The sequence below is a fragment of the Alosa sapidissima genome, chromosome 15 (genome assembly GCF_018492685.1).
Source record: "Alosa sapidissima isolate fAloSap1 chromosome 15, fAloSap1.pri, whole genome shotgun sequence".
NCBI lineage: Eukaryota > Metazoa > Chordata > Actinopteri > Clupeiformes > Clupeidae > Alosa > Alosa sapidissima.
The window spans coordinates 29,404,636-29,423,733 of NC_055971.1; the positions used below are offsets into that span (position 1 = coordinate 29,404,636).

Below are 19,098 nucleotides of genomic sequence, written 5' to 3' on the forward strand. Positions count from 1 at the left end.
TTATTCCATGATCCCAAATATTGAACAAAAATAATTGTGATAATGATGTTTGCCATAATCGAGACCTCTGCTGTGCTGTTGTCTCTGTCCTGTGTAGTTTCCTGGTGGAGAGGAGTCACGGGGTGCCGTACTACTGCGAGGAGCTGCTCAAGAGCCTCTACCTGAGCCGCATGGTCTACATCTCGGAGGTGGAGGAGAGCGAGGAGTGCAGGGACGTGGAGCTGCTCTTCCCAGGCCCTAGTGTGGAGGTGCCCATCCCCTCCAGCAGAACCAGCTCAGAGGAGGAGATCAGGAAGAAGTCCATGGGTACCACACAGCCACCTAATTCCTATAGTCCAACAACGGGCTATGACCATTGTATTGAATAGAGAGGGTATTCAGTATGATTGTCTCATAATGATCGTCTCAAAATTATTGTCCTGTCATTTAATAATGATCCTAGCCTAACAAAGCTATTTACATATACAGGCTACAGTATTTAACAAAGCTATTGACAAATGCAGACGAGATCAATGAGGTATCAGTTTAAGATCCCCACTAGTGTTGCACGGTGTATCGATACTAAAAAGGTATCACGATGCCTTCACACAAAAAACAATGTGATTTCTGACGTTTTTAGAATCGATACTTCTGTGTCTGCTGCTCTCACTGCTCCTTGCACGCATCTAGGCAAGTGGGCGTGTCAAGTAGGCAGCTCTGAGTGAGTGAGTGCGCAGCCAACGTCAACATACAGTAGTTCTTTGCCGACAGTCCTCGGCCTTGTGGATAAAACAAAAGGTGAAGTGAAATCTGCAACTATTTCGGATACATCACGAATAGTGAAGGCAAGCCATCAGGTACACAGAGGCCCGTTTGTAAAATATGTTTCAAAGTAATTTAAAAGCAGTAGGCTACGCATGGAACTTGGCTAAACACCTCGCAGACATATCCCAACATTTTTGTTTAAAGAACGACAGGTTAACGAATATGCTATAGAAAACACGACTACATGGTTAGTGGCAAGTTCTTCTCTTCTGTTTTAGTCTAGCCTAAGGGAAACGAGTATGGTTCTCTGGGATAAAGCGAACCTTCCTTCATCAATGAATTTTGACGAGACATAACGAGCTGTAATCATTTTGACGAGACATAACGAGCTGTAATCATAGGGTGCTAACGTGATGAAAGCGCAATGTTCACGCCAGAATAACATTACCATAACTTGTAAACAACCTATTTCATGTTCGGTCAGTACTACTGGTAATATTTGTCATGGCATGTAGACTGCAATTTGTTCAATAAGTATTGTCCAGATGTAGGATAGGCTACCTGAAATGCGCAAATTAAAGCCCACAGCATCAAAGCGTGTTGAGTCCTAATAATAATAGCGGGTTATTGTTACGTGGTAGCAAATCATGTTATCAAAGAAATAGACGTAGGCTAATGTAGGAATGCACACAGACATATTGCAACAGGTAATGGTGTAGGCCTATCTGACGAAGACCTGAGTGGTTGGAATGTACTTGTACACTGGGCGCAAAGAAGATCCTCACATTTTTCCCTTTGCAACTGTCAAAGAAATCCCATGAACACGGGAAGGCCTAGGGAAGCCTATACTGTACATCAGATGGCCTAAAGATTAGGCCCCTCTGCATAGCATTCAGTGATTTGCATGCAGTAATTTCAACACTGACCTTGATCTAGCCTAGTTTGGCTATTTAAAGCTACTTTATTGGCAAAACACAACACAATGTAAATGAACTATAACAAAAAATAAAGGACTTAATCACACAAAGTAGGCCTACTATTTTACTGACTATAAAAATAATAATTATGTAGGAAGTTTAGAACCCAGAATTGACCTGCACACTACAAAAGTGCACCGAATTCAACACAAATGACTAAATACACTTGGAGGAGGTATGAGTCCTTTCTTTTCCACATATCTTAGGATTTCGCCGTAGTATCGTTTCAGTATCGAGCATCGTGATATTTATGGCAGGTATCGTATCAAAGTCATAATTTTGGTATCGTGACAACACTAATCCCCACTTATGGTTTATTCTTGCAACACATGCTTATGTGTGTGGTTCATTTCTAACAAGAATATCTTAAATAATATGAATAAATGTGACAGTGAATAAATGACAAGATGATATCTTGGTTATATGATATGAATAACAGTGGAATATGTAATGCACACTCTTACTTAGGACTGAACACACAAGAGAACACATCCTCCCTGAAGTGCCGGAAGATTGCTGCACTGGACGAGTCCGCTAGTGAGAGGCTGAACTTAGTGTGCTTGACCAACGAAGGAGCCAAATTCCACCAGATTCCCATCCCGCTCACCTTAAGAGGTAATCTGCTGTGGCCATATTCCCATCCCGCTCACCTTAAGAGGTAATCTGCTGTGGCCATATTCCCATCCCGCTCACCTTAAAAGGTAGTCTCTCCAGTCAAACAGAAGGGATCGCATCCTTCCATCCATTGCATTTAATTTCTCTCAGAATGAATGCGGTTAGTCAGTGTAGTTTATTTTACTATGTTGCTGCGTTGAAAGGTCTTTGCAGCTTGATACTTTTGAACTTTATTTTATTGAATATAATTTGTTTTGGTTTATTTTATCAGTTTGAAACTTCATAGTGACACTCCACTTATTTTGCCTTTTCCCAACTGTCAGTGACACTCAGGAACTGAATGTATATTTATGTGTTGATGTGTTTACGTGTTTGCTGTTTCCCTGAGGCTGCACTGCTCTAAGCACCAGAATGGGAAGCTTGACATATCACCATATTACGCAACTCTATTTTCTTCCCGTGGAAACTGGAGCGCTATATCCAAGCTATAGGGTCAAGGGATTAGCCAACGAGTCATATATCCTATATCCACTTCAGAGTCTTGCCATTTCAAACAGTTTCAAATACACTGGGGCAGACCACCTCCTTTGGCTTCATGAAATGATGATTAAACATGTCAGTTCTGAAGTGAAGGGGCTTGAAATACGTACATTTTATGTGCATTTGTTCATTTTGCCATAGAAACACTACAGTATCTAAAGCACCTTTCTAATCAGCTTCTAATACTGCTTATTGGCATGTGTGGTTTCCATGGGAATGTGGAGTACAAAAGGGGGAATGGAGGGGACACCGTGTGAGTGGAGCAGGAAGCATAATGGCCAAGTGCATTCATTCCTATTAGCCAAACATTGGGAAGTCCATTTATTCAGCCTATGTTATGGTTGCAACATGTTCATATCATTTCCAGGTTTTGATAGCTGAAAATGAGTTGTTTGAACTTTGCAAATTGAAGTGTAACTGGGACGACTTTAGTGGTGGGCGAATATGGTTATATAGTAGAAGTAGATCCCATTATGTTGTCTCTCTTTCTCTCTCTTTATGCCCCCCTTCCCTCTCTTCTGCTCTCTCTCTCTCCTCACCTTTTCTCCTGTTTGCTCCCTCACTCTCCATCTTTCTCTCTTTCTTTCTATCTCTATTCTGCTCTCTCTCTTCTACCTGTTCGCTCCCTTTTTCTCTCTCTCTATTCTGCTCTCTCTCCTTTCTCCTGTTCACTCCCTCTTTCTCTCTCTCTCTCTCTCTTTCTCTATTCTGCTCTCTCTCCTTCCTCCTGTTCGCTCTCTCTTTCTCTCTCTCTATTCTGCTCTCTCTCCTTTCTCCTGTTCACTCCCTCTTTCTCTCTCTCTCTCTCTCTATTCTGCTCTCTCTCCTTCCTCCTGTTCGCTCTCTCTTTCTCTCTCTCTCTCTCTCTATTCTGCTCTCTCCTTCCTCCTGTTCGCTCTCTCTTTCTCTCTCTCTCTCTCCTGTTCTCTCCCCCACTGTCTTTCTCTCCTTTTCTCTCCTCTTTCTCCTCCTGTGCAGGCATGGCCCTTGCCCACCTGGACCAGCTGCTGCCCAACGAGCAGATGGTGGTGAAGTGCGCGGCCATCATCGGTCACACCTTCACCACGCAGATGCTGACTCACATCCTGCCCGAGCTGACCGAGGACAAGCTCAACGACACGCTGGTGTCGCTCTTCAAGGCCGGCACCTTCGTCTGCGGCTCGCAGCCCGATCACTTGGTCGACCTGAGCCTGGTCGACGAGAAGTACATGCTCAGCTGCTACTGCGACCAGCAGGCCCCGGCCAGGAGGGTCGATGAAGATGAAGATGAGGAGGACAAGGAAGGTGAGGGGAAACTGGGGGCTGATGGTGTTGACTTCCAGGCTCTTCCAGGCCCTCTCGTGAAAGTCTCTGTTAATATTGCTTTTGTTGATATGGTTATTTTCATTGTTGATATTGTTAAAGTATCATAGTATGATAGTTGTTGCTATTATTATGCAAAAAATAGGCTTTTCAATTTTATTTGAAACGATTTTAACTCATGTAGTTTCCATATACTGTAAGATGCTTTGGACAAAAGTTTCTGCCAAAACATAAACATAAGCAAGCATAAACATAAACAAGCATAAACATAAGCAAGCATAAACATAAACATAAACAAGCATAAACATAATAATTCACCCTTCGCTAAGTCCCGCCCTCCTTAGTTGCTGTTGCTATGCCTGACAAGCTTTAGCACCCTGCACGTCTATTACATAGGGGGAGAACCGGGACTTTTCAATGAAATGTAATTTACAAAGACATCGTACCACACTGAAAGCTAATATTTTGTCACTAGCAACCTACATCTGTCCTCTGTCAAATACAGTTGGAATTTCATCTCTGAACAAAACCGTTCATGAGTTATTTAAGCAGAAGTCGAATGTGCGTTTTGTTTCATTCGACTCTCCTGGCCAGAATGAATGGAACAGGCATGGGGGACGAAAGAAACATACCATTTAAGCTATGTACTTCCCACAACTTCAATATTTGACAACATATCATGAATGGTACTTCAAATAGGTGTTATTTTTAATAGATTGCTGATGGGCTATACATCTTGGTGAACGTCTGTTAACAACTTCTTGCCGTTATCGTGAAGCGTGTATCTCGCGGTTATGGAAATATCATGCAATATGCCATTTTTTACAGTTAGAACAATATGTGTTCCCAATTATATTTTGTTTCTATAGTGTAACATGTTTTTTTACTGTGTCTTTACGTGGGTTAGGGCACCACACATCCAAATAAGAGCCCTTCATGACCCACAGGCCTTCCGTCTCCACAGGTTAACATGGCAAAACTCAAAAAGCTTGTCAGACCTCCCGTGCCTAGTGATGGGTTGCTAAGCCACGATTTGCCTGTGGCGGTTTTCGGGTGTGGCTTAGCGAAGGGTGAATTGACCATGGAGTACTCCACTATACAACCCTGTGTGACAGTCAGAAAGCCTGTAATGAACAGATATGGCCAGGTCACGTATTCTGTTCAGAATGCCAGTTCCAAGTCCTGAGAGGCAGAAGGCTGAGGTTAAAACGGAGGGTTGGGGGCTGAGAGTGTAGGCCCGTGGTGTGGTTCAGGGTCTCTTTAAAGCATGTCTGCTACTAATCCACCAGAGCATACGCTGCCTGATGTATGCCATGTTATGTGGTAGCATGATGTAATTAGGTCACATACCTGCTGATGCTGAATACCAGAGCTCTGGATCATTAAACGTCCCACATACTCGACGCACCCGACCAGTAGCGTGACAATGTGACGTCACAGAAGCGCCGTAACCATTTATACTCGCGCGTGGTGGTCGCAACACTAGTTGCAATATTCTCCTGAACAGAGGTGTCGCTGTTGTGAAAAGACTAACATTAACTACTTACACAGCAGAAGAAGCTGCAGTAAGAAACACCAGTAGCTAGCCTCTGTGATGGTACTTCAGACTTTGGTTGATACTATTCACAACTACCATCATCATTATCATGTAGTTTCCAAGGTGTGTGCACAGGTAGATAGATAGATGGATATATAGATAGGTACTTTAGTCATCCCGAGGGAAATTTTAATAATTTAAACAGTTTAGTTAGCTGGCTAGCTAGCTAGCAGCTGGCTGAGTTTGTGTAATTTCCTGAAGTGGAAAGAGATTTTGTTCAGGCCTTAACAGATATCCTTTGTTTGAAAATAAATCGTTTCTATTCTTTCCTCTTAATTCCATGTGTTGCAACTCTCACTGGTAACTTTGTTAACTTATCCAGCAAACTATTAAAAATTCACGACTGTAACAAAACACTGCAACTCGCTTGCCCTCGAACTAGTCCATCTTCCTGTTTCCGCCTTGTCGCGCTCGTCTGAAAAAAAATGAGTGGTGCGCTACCGTGTGCTACACGGCCAAAACCCTGGCGCGCCAGAGAGATCTACGTCATTTTGACGTCACATTGTCGCGCTACCGGTCGGGTGCGTCAGGTATGTAGAAGCCATTAGAGGGACACAGCACAAAGTAGACTTCCCAGCCTTGCTTTGTGTTTACTGCAGTCAGCGGCATACTCTTGTTCTCCTGTTCTGTTCCCCTCTGCTGTGCCTGTAGAGGATGGAAGCTCAGCACAGACCTGTCGTGAGCTGTTTGACTGTACATTTGTCTTATCCACCCCAGCGCCCTGGGCTCTGATTGTGTGTGTGTGTGTGTGTGTGTGTGTGTGTGTGTGTGTGTGTGTGTGTGTGTGTGCAGAGACGCCGGGCCAGGCGTCGGAGGGCGGCATGTGGCGCTGCGATGTGATGCGCTTCCGCACGGCGCTGGTGAAGGAGACGGCGTACGACCTGTGGCTGCAGGAGCAGCGGCGCGACTTCCACGGCGAGTGTGCCGCCTACCTGCTGAAGCGCGCCCACCGCTGCGTCCACTGCCCCACCGACGAGTTCGTCTTCGGACACAAGGCCGCCGTGGGCGCCGCCATCATCGAGATCAGCGGCGTGCTCAACGTGCAGGTGTCCTGCGAGAAGGCCCTGCTGGACATCCAGAAGAACCCCGAGCACCTTGGCCCACGACGAGGTGTGTCCGTGCGTGCGTGTGTGTGTTTAGGAAAATAAGCACTGGTGTTTACATGTCTAGGGGTATCCTATCAAAGGAGCTGAGTGTTAAACTTGTTTTCACTTTCAGAACGTAAGGCGAGACTCATCAATATCAGTTTGATGTATCCTAGGAACCCTTCAAACATTCTTACCAATCAAAACAGTCCAATTCTATATGTTTCTTTCCGTTTGTACAGTACAAGTATTCAACATCACTTGGCAACAAGATAGAACTTTGTTTGGATGAATCAAATTATTATGGAGCGTTACGTGAACGCTTTGCTGCTGCCTGTTTGGTATTTGTAGAGTGATCCCCACCTAAGTCGTGTGTGTTTGCCTCCTGTAGGAACCATCATGATCCCTCCCAAGTCTACGCTGGAGTCTGGGTAAGGCCTGTCCTGTTCCACACTCTTCCCTCTCACTCCCCCGCCTCAGCCGTGCTGCTTGTGAAAACGCACGTGCCTTTCAGCGTCACCATCCCACGTGGCCGTTTGGTTCCACCATGCCACTGGTCTATTTTTAAATCCAAATGGGTCTGTCTAATCTACTAAACCCCTCTTCTACTGCACTTTTTACCCCCCCCCCCATAAATACACAAATAGGCTGACACCAGACATAATTTCACTGCATTTCTTACTTCCAGTAACTATATGCATGTGACAATAAACTTCCTTGTATCCTTGTGTCTCTGTGGCAGTAAGTTGCTTTGTTCTTCCTACATTTTCATGCATGTATTCTCTCTTCTGCTCTCTCGAAGTTCAGCTGCTTTTGCAGTCAGGAGATCCTTTCATCATAAAGTGACATACAGTTTATGTTGTCAGTGATGATGAGGTACTCTTGTCCTCTGTTTTTGCTTTGGGAATGTCATCACTAGGGCTGCAGCGGTATGCGTATCGAAACTGAAATTGCGACACTCATATCCACGAACCTGTGTCGCGGTGTGAGAAGGCAGAATTGCGACACACCCCTTCCAGCGTTTCCACAGCACTAGGCAGATTAGGCAGCCGCATAAGCAACACACGTCTCCCGCTGGTACGATGTCCAAAAAAACAAAAAAAACTAATCATAATTTCATAATTTCAATCTCATAGCTTTCATTGTACAGCTATGGGTGCAACTTTACAAAATGGTAACCTATAGAAGTACCCTAAAACCACTCTCCTCTCCTTTTATATCAGTTGTTTATATATCAAGATCATTTTATTATCATATAATATTGTATATTATTTTATACAATTTATATGTATATATTCAGTGTTCAAATCAGTCCAGTTTATATAGGTTTTCAAATATTCTAATCGTCTAGTGTTCCCCATTATTGAAATGTTATTTAACACACACACACACACACACACAATCGAGGTATGTATCGAACCGTGGGTCAAAAATGGTGATACAAACCTAATCGTGAGTTTGGTGTATCGTTACAGTCCTAGTCATCACCCTTTTCTACAAGCCAAGCTTTGATAAGCTTTACTACTCATTAAATGTAAAGGACTGCTAATCTAATAAACAAACGATACATTTGGATGTGTACCTCCTTTGTCCTTCCTGTTTTTTCCCTTATTTGTCCCATTTGTCTTCCAGAGATGTGGAGAAAACTCTTGCTGTTCTGGATGCCATCATTCAGGACCACCAGCAGGGGGCGAAGCTGAGCAGGTGGTGCTGCTGTGACCAGGTGCTGGAGGTGGTGCTGATCCCCATGGCGTGCCACTGGATAGGTGTGGGCGACGTGCCCAAGGCCCTCTACTACCTGCTGGAGTCGTCCGCCGCCTGCATCTACCTGTCTTATAACTTCAGGGTGTGTGTGTGTGTGTGTGCGTGTGTTAGTGTGCGCCTCAAAGTTAGTTTTGCATGATGCACCGATATTAAAACAGGATGCACACATCACGCTCTAACCATGCTTTGTGCTTGTGAACATATTACGGTATCATAACTATTCCACCTGTGTGTGCATAGTTAAGTGCAAAATAGTTACCAGCACATACAGTATATCTTCATAAACATAAATAAGCAAGTGAAATCTTTTCATTTCTTCTCAGATTGATGCATTTAAACTTCCCAGGGCGCATGCCCCAGACCTGCCTTGATGGGAGGGCCTGTGCCCCAGTACAGTTTTAGATCTAGTGGTTTCCAAGAACATCAACTCACAGTATTTGATCGCTTCCTTCATAGATATAGAATGGTGGGGGAGGAAACACATTTTATCCAGTCTTGTCACTTTTCATAATTGGCCACAACCTGTGGTGTACAGTAGCCAACGTTGTACTTGAAATGAAATAGCATTCAAGGTCATTGAAAAATTGTGGAAAGGTTGTGAAATTCAGAGTCACAGTCAGTGAAAATGGGTGGGAACCCTATTAAAGTGAAGCTGTGTTTCTATGCTCCTGTGTATGAGATGGTACAGTATGTGTAAGAGAGGGTGTTTGAGTGTTTTATGTGTAGATAGGTAAAAGTAAGAATGTGTTTATTTAACCTTAACCATAACTTTATCTTATCACTGTACATTTTTGACTGTATTGGAGAACATCTCAGATTCCCTGATCCAAAACATATGTAAGTGATGCATACTGATAACATATTTCATAATGTTGCTCTGTGACAGGCTTTGTCCTACCTGAATGAGATTCAGACCATACTGGACAATGTGAAGTCTGGGAGGTCTGCGTTTGACACAGCGATGAAGGGCAGAATGAGGGTCTGCAAATTTGAGAAGGCCTTAGCGTACCGCCTGAAAGGACAGGTACGACTACAGATAAAAATACTGTACGTACAGTACCTTCGCAACATCTCAATCCCTCACCTGTCCCCTTCTGAGCTGGGTCCTGATAAAGATATCTTCCTACGAAAACAGTTTTCTTTGCCTCTCACTTTCTTATTACACTATAGGGATCCAGACATGGAGTGTGCTGTTGTATAAATTAATAGGTTTGAATGTTTTTTGTGTTCAGACATTCATCATCAACACACACAAAACTCAGCCTGAAACATTGAGGAAGCATGTCCGGGGAGTTCTCCTCTGCATGTTTTTGAACATTTGAGCATTGTGTATGTAAGAATATGTAGTACAACATGAATTGTCATTGGAACTAACTCCAAACTAAAAGCAAACTTCAGTGAAAATCTCCATTTAAAAATAAATAAATAAATACAATATTCTTAAACTAGGCTTAATCCATGCACAGGAAATTGGCTATCTGCGTACTAAGGCCTAGTCCACACGTACCAAACCGACCTTTTTTCCTCCGTCTTCCCTGGAACCGTATCAAGAATATTTGCGTCCAAACGGATCCATCTCAACACGACTCAACACGTTACTTCATATCCCAGGCCTATAGGTGGCACTGTTTGTTACAGAAATTGACCAAAGCTTGCGCGCTGTGTAGGCCATACAACAGACAGACTAGGCTATGACAAAACTGGCTAGTGCATGGAAACCAGAATTGTTTGTGTGGACTTATAGTGAACTGTCAACTGTAGTCCACTGTAAAACTAATAAACTTAATTTTTACGGTTTGTGAAGGGTGCAGTCCCGTCCTTTATTTGGCTAACGCAGGTAAAAATAATCTCCTTTACTTTCTTTGGTTGTAGGATAGTCCGCGATTCACATTAGTTTTGGTTATCACCGGAAGTGCAAAGGCTAGGCGTACCCAAATTCTAGGCTATTCTGTCGACACATTTATAATATTGCTATAATACCTCTGTTAGTAACAGTCGATACTGTTATTATTGTTGTTAGGCAATACTATAAGTGTCAAGTCCAGGGCAGCTGAGGTGTGGCGATGACCTCATCGATATGCAAGTAGGATGTGCGGTTTCGCTGTCCAAACGAATTCAAAAGAGCTACGGTTTCAGATTTTTCCACTCTGGGACCAGGTTTCAAAAAAGTGCGGTTTCGGGCAGTGCGTTTACAGGATTCGTTTGGACGCTCAGCCAAGACGAAGCAAAACCTCTGCGTTTAACTCAAAAAGCGTCTCCGTGTGGACGGGCCCTAAGAGGGGTCAGACAGAGGTCAGGAAACACTTCCTGGTTCCCACAGCCCAACCCCTCTTGCTTTGTGTTCGCAGGTGTTGTTCAACACGGGTCAGATTAAGGAGGCGGAGGCCATGTTCACCAAGGCCCTACGGCTACTGGGCAGGCGGCTGCCCATGACGCCCGTCATCGCCGCCGTCAAACTCGTCTACGAGAGGATGAGGAAGCTGAGGCTCCGCTCACAGGAACTCGAGAGACCTGAGTAGGCCACGCACCTGCCACAGCACAACTGCCCACTTTGACTCCAGCTGACCTTTAAACTGGTCATATTTAACCTTAGCACCTTTAGCTTGCTGACCTTTGACTTTAGCATCTTTAACCTTTTCAACCTTTAATTTAGCTAACCTTTAACCTTTAACCCGCTTACATTTCACTTTAGCATTTTCAATCTGAGCAGAGCACTTTTTCACCCAACCACCTTGACACCTTAGCACCTTTAGCTATTTTACCTTTAACCTTGCCATCTTTTATCACATTTGACCCCATCCACCTAATGTTAGGACTCTTTTCCTTATATTAAAATGTAAAGACTTTTGTCATCCTGTGGTAACAGATGTTTGTGTCCTGTTATGTTGTTCTGGAATGCTGTGGAGTTGTAGGGAGAAGAGATTAGCGTTTCTGCACGAGCAAATCAACTGCTTGTCCTTCATGTGGAAGATCAGCTGCATCAAGAGGGTGCCACAGATTGACCGTGCCATGCTGGCCATCACCATGGAACAGAACACAGCCACCTTGACCTCTCAGCAGGATAGGGTGGAGCAGCATACACACACACACACATACATACATACGCACACACACGCACGCACGTCGCACGCACATAAACGCAAACACACACGCACATACATGGGCACGCGTGCAAACACGCACACACACACACACACACACACACACACACACACACATGCACATACATACACACACACACACACACATACATACATACGCACACGCACGCACGCACATAAATGCACACACACACGCACATACATGGGCACGCGTGCAAACACGCACACACACACACACACACACACACACACACACACACACACACACACATGCACATACATACACACACACACACACACACATACATACGCATGCAAGTATGCACACACACACGCACGCACGCACACACACACATGCTACACCCTTCCACCAATTTTCATGTAGCATGCAGTAGTTTTTGTGTCATTCTGCCAATAAACAGAGAAACTAAAAAACTGCACTGAAAAGATAATGACTCCAATCTCTCCCTCCTCCTCCCTTTCTCTCTTTCCTCCCTTTCTCTCTCTTTCCCTCCTCCCTCCTCTCTGCCTCCTTCTGTCTCTCTCCTCCCTCCCTCTCTCTCTCCCTCCCTCCCTGCCTCTCCTCTCTCCCTCCCTCCTTCTCTTCCTTCCTCTCTCCTTTCTCCCTCCCTCCCTCCCTCCCTCACTCCCTCTCTCCCTCCCTCACTCCCTCTCTCCCTTCCCTCTCTCTCTCCCTCCCTTTCCTCTCTCCCTCCCTCTCTCCCTCTCTCCTCTCTCCCTCTTTCTCCTCTCTCCCTCCCTGCCTCTCTTCCCTCTCTCTCCCTCCTTCCCTCCCTCTCTCTCTCCCTCTCTCCTCCCTCCCCAGGTGGTCTTCTCCATTCTGGACTTGCACCGGTTCAGCCAGAGCTGTGGTCAGGAGGAGGAGTGTAAGCGTTATGAGCGGCAGCTCTTTGAGCTGTTGGCCCAGCTGCCCGACACCACCGAGGCCTACACACTCATCTCCCACTTCATACGCAACCTCTGCATCACCCGCCTCTGTGATGGACATCTAGAGGAGGCCATCCAGTATGGTGAGTGTGTGTGTGTGTGTGTGTCTGTGTGTGTGTGTTTGCACTAGGGCGTCTGGGTTAGCTTCAGCCAATTTAGGCATGGCATTTGGCCACCGACATTTTTTTAAAACATGGCCTTACATAGTTGGTTGTTAGATGATTGGTAGATGACCGCTCATGCACAAGTTTAGTGTTGGGCACGTCCATGTTGGTTAAGCATTTTTGGAAGACGACAAATAAAACGACTGCCTACTTATATCAAGCTACGGATACTTGACTTAATGCCTACATGGTTTAGGCTGTATTAATGCCTACATGGTTTAGGCTGTATTAATGCCTACATGGTTTAGGCTGTATTATACCAGGCTTTGTGGTAAATAAAAGAAAAAAGCTAATGTTGTCATATTAGGCTGTACACACAGGCTGTATTTCCTACCTGTAGTCCATGACAACGCAGTGTTGCGATCATGTAACCTATGTCTCCCCTTGATTTAAAACAAAATTTGCACACGGGGGTTCAAATGTGTACTTGTTCTTGCACCAAACCAACCATCACTAGCAGAGAGCACAGACAGACGGTCAGCCTGGTTTGCTTCGCAGGTTACAAGGCCCGGAGCGTGATTCACCAGCTGCACCAGGTGGGCGTGGACGTGTGGCTCATGGCCAACCTCTCCACCCCCATGCTCTTCACCAACAGGTCAGCGCACTGCACAGCACACCGCTCCTAGTGTGAGCAGCAGTAACTCTCTCAGCACACCGCTCCTAGTGTGAGCAGCAGTAACTCTCTCAGTGCACCGCTCCTAGTGTGAGCAGCAGTAACTCTCTCAGTACACCGCTCCTAGTGTGAGCTCCAATGGCTCTCACAGCACACCGCTCCTAGTGTGAGCTCCAATGGCTCTCACAGCACACCGCTCCTAGTGTGAGCAGCAATAACTCAGCACACCACTCCTAGTGTGAGCTGAGCTGCAATAACTCTCTCAGTACACCGCTCCTAGTGTGAGCTGCAATAACTCTCTCAGTACACCGCTCCTAGTGTGAGCAGCAATAACTCTCTCAGTACACCGCTCCTAGTGTGAGCTGAGCTCCAATGGCTCTCACAGCACACCGCTCCTAGTGTGAGCAGCAGTAACTCTCTCAGCACACCGCTCCTAGTGTGAGCAGCAGTAACTCTCTCAGTACACCGCTCCTAGTGTGAGCAGCAGTAACTCTCTCAGTACACCGCTCCTAGTGTGAGCTGAGCTCCAATGGCTCTCACAGCACACCGCTCCTAGTGTGAGCAGCAGTAACTCTCTCAGCACACCGCTCCTAGTGTGAGCAGCAGTAACTCTCTCAGTACACCGCTCCTAGTGTGAGCAGCAGTAACTCTCTCAGTACACCGCTCCTAGTGTGAGCTGGGGGGGGCATATACAGTACTGTGCAAAAGTGTTCAGCGCCCATTAGATTTGTTGTTTTAGCAGTGCTATGATGGCCATATATGTTTATTTTGTGTTCTCTGTTCATATTCTAATTAACAGTGAGGGTGGGAAATAAACAATATGGTCCTTGTGCCAATACTGAAGCAGAACATGTAAGACTTTTGCATAGTACTGTACTGTATATCTGTTGTATACTATACTTTGCTTTTGTGTTCAGAGGTTCATGAGTGTGTACTGAGCACAGACGGTGGTGTGTGTGTGTTCACCCCCCAGGTACAACATGTGTGTGCAGGTGACCATGCGTCTGGAGCGCCTGAGCAACACTAGAGGGGTCAGCACTGGTAAAGGCTGGTTCTACATGTCCTGCTTGAACTGCATGCTCTACGCTGGTAAAGACTGGCTCGCACACTTGTGCTTTTACACACACACACACATCTACCCACATACACATCTACCCACATACACACACACACACACACATCTACCCACACACACACACACACACACACACACACACACACATCTACCCACATACGCGCGCACACATCTACACACACACACACACACACACACACACATCTACCCACATACACACACGCACATACGCACACACACGCACACACACACACACACACACAGACACACACACACACACATCTACCCACATACGCGCACATACATCTACCCACATACACACACACACACACACACCTACCCACATACACACACACACACACACACACACACACACACACACACATCTACCAGCCAACTTTCATATTTTCACTGGTGCCTGGTGCTAATTTCCATCCGTGACACACTGTTGCTAGTAATCCTTTAATGTTAAAAAGTGAAAATGTCTTCCAAGCTCTTGCCATTGAATGCTTAAATGCAGTACAGGCTGCCTCAACTGAATGACTTACACTGACCATATTCCCACAAAACAGTCACACTCTTGTTTCACACTCCAGCCTTTTCTTGAAACTGAGGTTTTAGAACTTAGTTCAACTGTACACTCTGTATGCTCAAGGTTTGCTGTTAGTTTAAAGACCTTCACTCTGAAAGTATTCTCAATAGATCCTTACATAGATCTAACCTGACTCTCGCCAGATGAATTTCGTTCCGCCTAGCTCCACTCATCCATCTGGGACCAATCCATTGGAGTGTTGCTTCAGAAGGCTGGGCCTAATCAAAAAATGCTTGCATATGATTGAATAAGCCACTTGTCCGTCATCTATTGACGTGCTACTTCAACCACTCACATCGAAGCCAACCCGTGACGCTGAGAACAGTCTCACAGTCGCTTCTACGCTATGTCACATCTATGAAACTCCCGCCTTGCGTCCTGATTGGCTGTACCATAAAATCTGGTGCTGAAATCACTCTCAATGGAAGAGGTCCCAGATGGATGTGAGTGAAGCTAGGCGGAGCTAAGCGGAACGAAATTCATCTGGTGAGAGTCATGTTAACATAGATCCACAGTAAACCGAATGAACATTGAAGGTGTCTGGCTAAGAAGCTGCACATTTGTCTTTTTGTGTTGATTTCCATTCCAAGCTTTAGGGCTGTATTTTGCACCCTGGCGCATGGCATAAAACTCATTTTCCACCCGGCGCAAAGTTTAATTCCTTATTTTGCACGTTTATTTTTTAAACAATGCGCCCAGGGGTGTGGCAATTAACAACTTAGGGAGTGGCTTAGCGCATTGTCTAAAAATCGCTATTGTACACCTGGTCAGAAGTCTATGGCGAGTTGTTTATATGTTATTTTAAGAGGGCATTGTCAACAGTCATATTGGCAGGTGCACGCACCATCCTTCTATCATTCATGAACGCACACCAGCGCACTTCCATGCAAAGCATTACAAATTGCACAATTACAATGGGAAACATAATTAGAATAAAGATATTACAAAATACTGTACATCTCATGATGAGTAGTTATTCATCATTTGCAAACTGGTAATGACGGTTAAAAGTGATAAGGGGAGAGGCGAGAGACACGTATGGAGCACAGCTGAAGACGCACTGTCACGAGATATAAGCAACTCCTCTGCAGGATAAATGTTGTTTTATTCAGTCATTTGAGCAATAGGGTAAGTGTTGCTTTTTCCAGCCTATGTTTTCGATGGTAACCCATTGTCAGTCAATAGTGAAAGTACAGTAACTGCATATAACTGTCTTGTTGTTGACTGACACCATGGTGAAGTTAGTTTCACTTTGCCAATGAGTTCAAATAATAGACAAGTACAAATGCGTGAGGGCTATGCTAGGTTTTAGTAAAGCATGGTTTAGTGGAATGACCATTCCATACGGTCTTGCAAGCAGCCTCCTTTGAATGCACCGTTGACTGTCAAAATACCGATGCATTCTTTGACATCGCGCCTTAAAGGGAATGACAGATGTCATTGTCATTGGTTTAAATGATGTTACGCCCAAAACACACCCCCATGACTGATTAAGAAACCTAGGAACACCTTGTCGTGCCATGCGCTCGACGTTTGATAACGAAAACACTCCCAATGTGGACTGGACATCCTACTAAATTTGAATAAGCTTTTGACGAGTGACGATGCGCTTTAGAATGTCATGATAGGGCCCTTAGTCTCTTTACAAAATCTTTATAAAGCTCTTTTTCTTTACCTACTTTACATTGATGTGCCATGCCTAGGCCATATGACCTTGTGATTGTCAAAGGCTTTGTATGACTGATAAAAACATCTATTTATCTGGTTATCTCTGTCTGCCTGCGTACTGTTCTCACTTGTGTGTGTGTGTTTTCAGGTTTTCTGGTCAGACATCTGGATGAGTGCCTGATGTTTGTGCATGAGTCCCAGTCTGACCCCTGTCTGCTGGCTGACCAAGGGCTGATGTTCACTCTGTACTCAGCAGTCTGTCTCTGGTAAGACAGACACACACACACACACATACACACACACAAGCTCTTGAGCTTAAATGAACCCTTATCCATGTGGGACATCAGCTGACATCACTCGCTCGCGCTCTCTCCAATGTCCAAGGACTCCACAGTTACATAATAAGATAGATAGATAGATAAATAGATAGATAGATAGATAGATAGATAGATAGATAGATAGATACTTTATTGATCCCCAGGGGAAATTCAAGCAAAATAAGCGCAGTCTATGGGCTGCACTCTGTGCAAGCAAAACCACATGGTTGTACAGTATTTGCTCGAAGAGACAACGACTAGTTGGTAAATACTCCAGCCCGGACTGAAGGTACAGTAAGTTGGTAACTTTCGTAGGCCTCAACCATAGCTTATACACACACGGAAGAGTAACAAAATACACACACACACACAGGGATATGCAGTGTTTCCCACAGAATTGAATTCTATTTGTGGTGGTTGGTTTGCAGAATTAACTTGAATGCAACAGTTTTTATCAAATTAGCGCAGCGTGGTTATGGTGCTAACCAGATTTAAGCACAATTTAGTACAACCTGGAAAATCATTGTGTGGTGGTCAATGTTGATATTGTGGTGGGCCGCCACAAATAAGTCAATGTATCGGAAACACTGGATATGCCACGTAAGATACTCGCCAGGTAAGATACTTGGTCAGGTATTAGCTGTAGTGTTTCCCCTAGACAAGAGAGTGGAAGATTGTTTGTTTGACGACCGAAAAACAATACACACATACACACTCTTAACACCCTCTCACTGACACATGCCATAAACACTCCATGACACACACATACACTTACACACAACACTAAGTATGTGCTTTGTCACCCTCTGCTTTGTTTGTGTGGGCTTGTACTGTATGTGTGTGTGTGTGTGTGTGTGTGTGTGTGTGTGTGTGTATGGACATGTATGAATGTGTGTGTGTGTTTCAAGGTACGTGAGGCTGGGTGACTGGCCGCAAGCGCGTCTATTTTACACCAAGGCGACTAAAGTGTACCGTGAGGCACCGTCCAGCCTGTTGGCCATCGGTGGCAACGTCATGTTCCTGGAGCTGCGGGTGCTGCTGTTCAGGAAAGCCCTGTTGGAGAACAACGCGCACATCCAGGACATCTACCACAGAGCACTCAAGGTCGCCCAGCACATAGCACACTCACTACAGGCCCGTTTCCCACACATGCCTGGAGCCCAGCACATAGCACACTCACTACAGGCCCGTTTCCCACACATGCCTGGAGCCCAGCACATAGCACACTCACTACAGGCCCGTTTCCCACACATGCCTGGAGCCCAGCACATAGCACACTCACTACAGGCCCGTTTCCCACACATGCCTGGAGCCCAGCACATAGCACACTCACTACAGGCCCGTTTCCCACACATGCCTGGAGCCCAGCACATAGCACACTCACTACAGGCCCGTTTCCCACACATGCCTGGAGCCCAGCACATAGCACACTCACTACAGGCCCGTTTCCCACACATGCCTGGAGCCCAGCACATAGCACACTCACTACAGGCCCGTTTCCCACACATGCCTGGAGCCCAGCACATAGCACACTCACTACAGGCCCGTTTCCCACACATGCCTGGAGCCCAGCACATAGCACACTCACTACAGGCCCGTTTCCCACACATGCCTGGAGCCCAGCACATAGCACACTACACTACAGGCCCGTTTCCCACACATGCCTGGAGCCCAGCACATAGCACACTCACTACAGGCCCGTTTCCCACACATGCCTGGAGCCCAGCACATAGCACACTCACTACAGGCCCGTTTCCCACACATGCCTGGAGCCCAGCACATAGCACACTACACTACAGGCCTGGAGCCCAGCGGGAGACCAAGCTTGTCTGGGGGAATCTCCACTGCAGTTGTCTTTCAGTCAGGACTAGACTTAACGTGTGTACAGGAATCTCCATTGCAGTTGTCTGTTAGTCAGGACTAGACTTAACGCGTGTACAGGAATCTCCACTGCAGTTGTCTTTCAGTCAGGACTAGACTTAACGCGTGTACAGGC

The 19,098-nt window shown here is 45.5% G+C and overlaps 1 protein-coding gene across 8 annotated transcripts in view; it reads left to right on the plus strand.

Moving 5' to 3' along the window:
• The window catches only part of LOC121684102 (adenylate cyclase type 10-like), a 53,066-nt gene that overhangs the window by 12,779 nt on the left and 21,189 nt on the right, over positions 1–19,098 (plus strand). For 5 of the 8 annotated variants that reach the window (XM_042064034.1, XM_042064033.1, XM_042064037.1 and 2 more), the window contains exons 17-30: positions 98–306; positions 2,190–2,336; positions 3,855–4,160; positions 6,568–6,885; positions 7,252–7,291; positions 8,493–8,706; positions 9,511–9,648; positions 10,973–11,139; positions 11,513–11,690; positions 12,552–12,756; positions 13,336–13,432; positions 14,424–14,539; positions 16,934–17,051; positions 18,011–18,206. In XM_042064034.1, coding sequence (XP_041919968.1) covers positions 98–306; positions 2,190–2,336; positions 3,855–4,160; positions 6,568–6,885; positions 7,252–7,291; positions 8,493–8,706; positions 9,511–9,648; positions 10,973–11,139; positions 11,513–11,690; positions 12,552–12,756; positions 13,336–13,432; positions 14,424–14,539; positions 16,934–17,051; positions 18,011–18,206 — 2,449 coding nt within the window. The remainder of the gene's footprint in view (positions 1–97; positions 307–2,189; positions 2,337–3,854; positions 4,161–6,567; positions 6,886–7,251; positions 7,292–8,492; positions 8,707–9,510; positions 9,649–10,972; positions 11,140–11,512; positions 11,691–12,551; positions 12,757–13,335; positions 13,433–14,423; positions 14,540–16,933; positions 17,052–18,010; positions 18,207–19,098) is intronic. The other 3 variants (XM_042064035.1, XM_042064036.1, XM_042064040.1) reach the window with 3 other exon arrangements.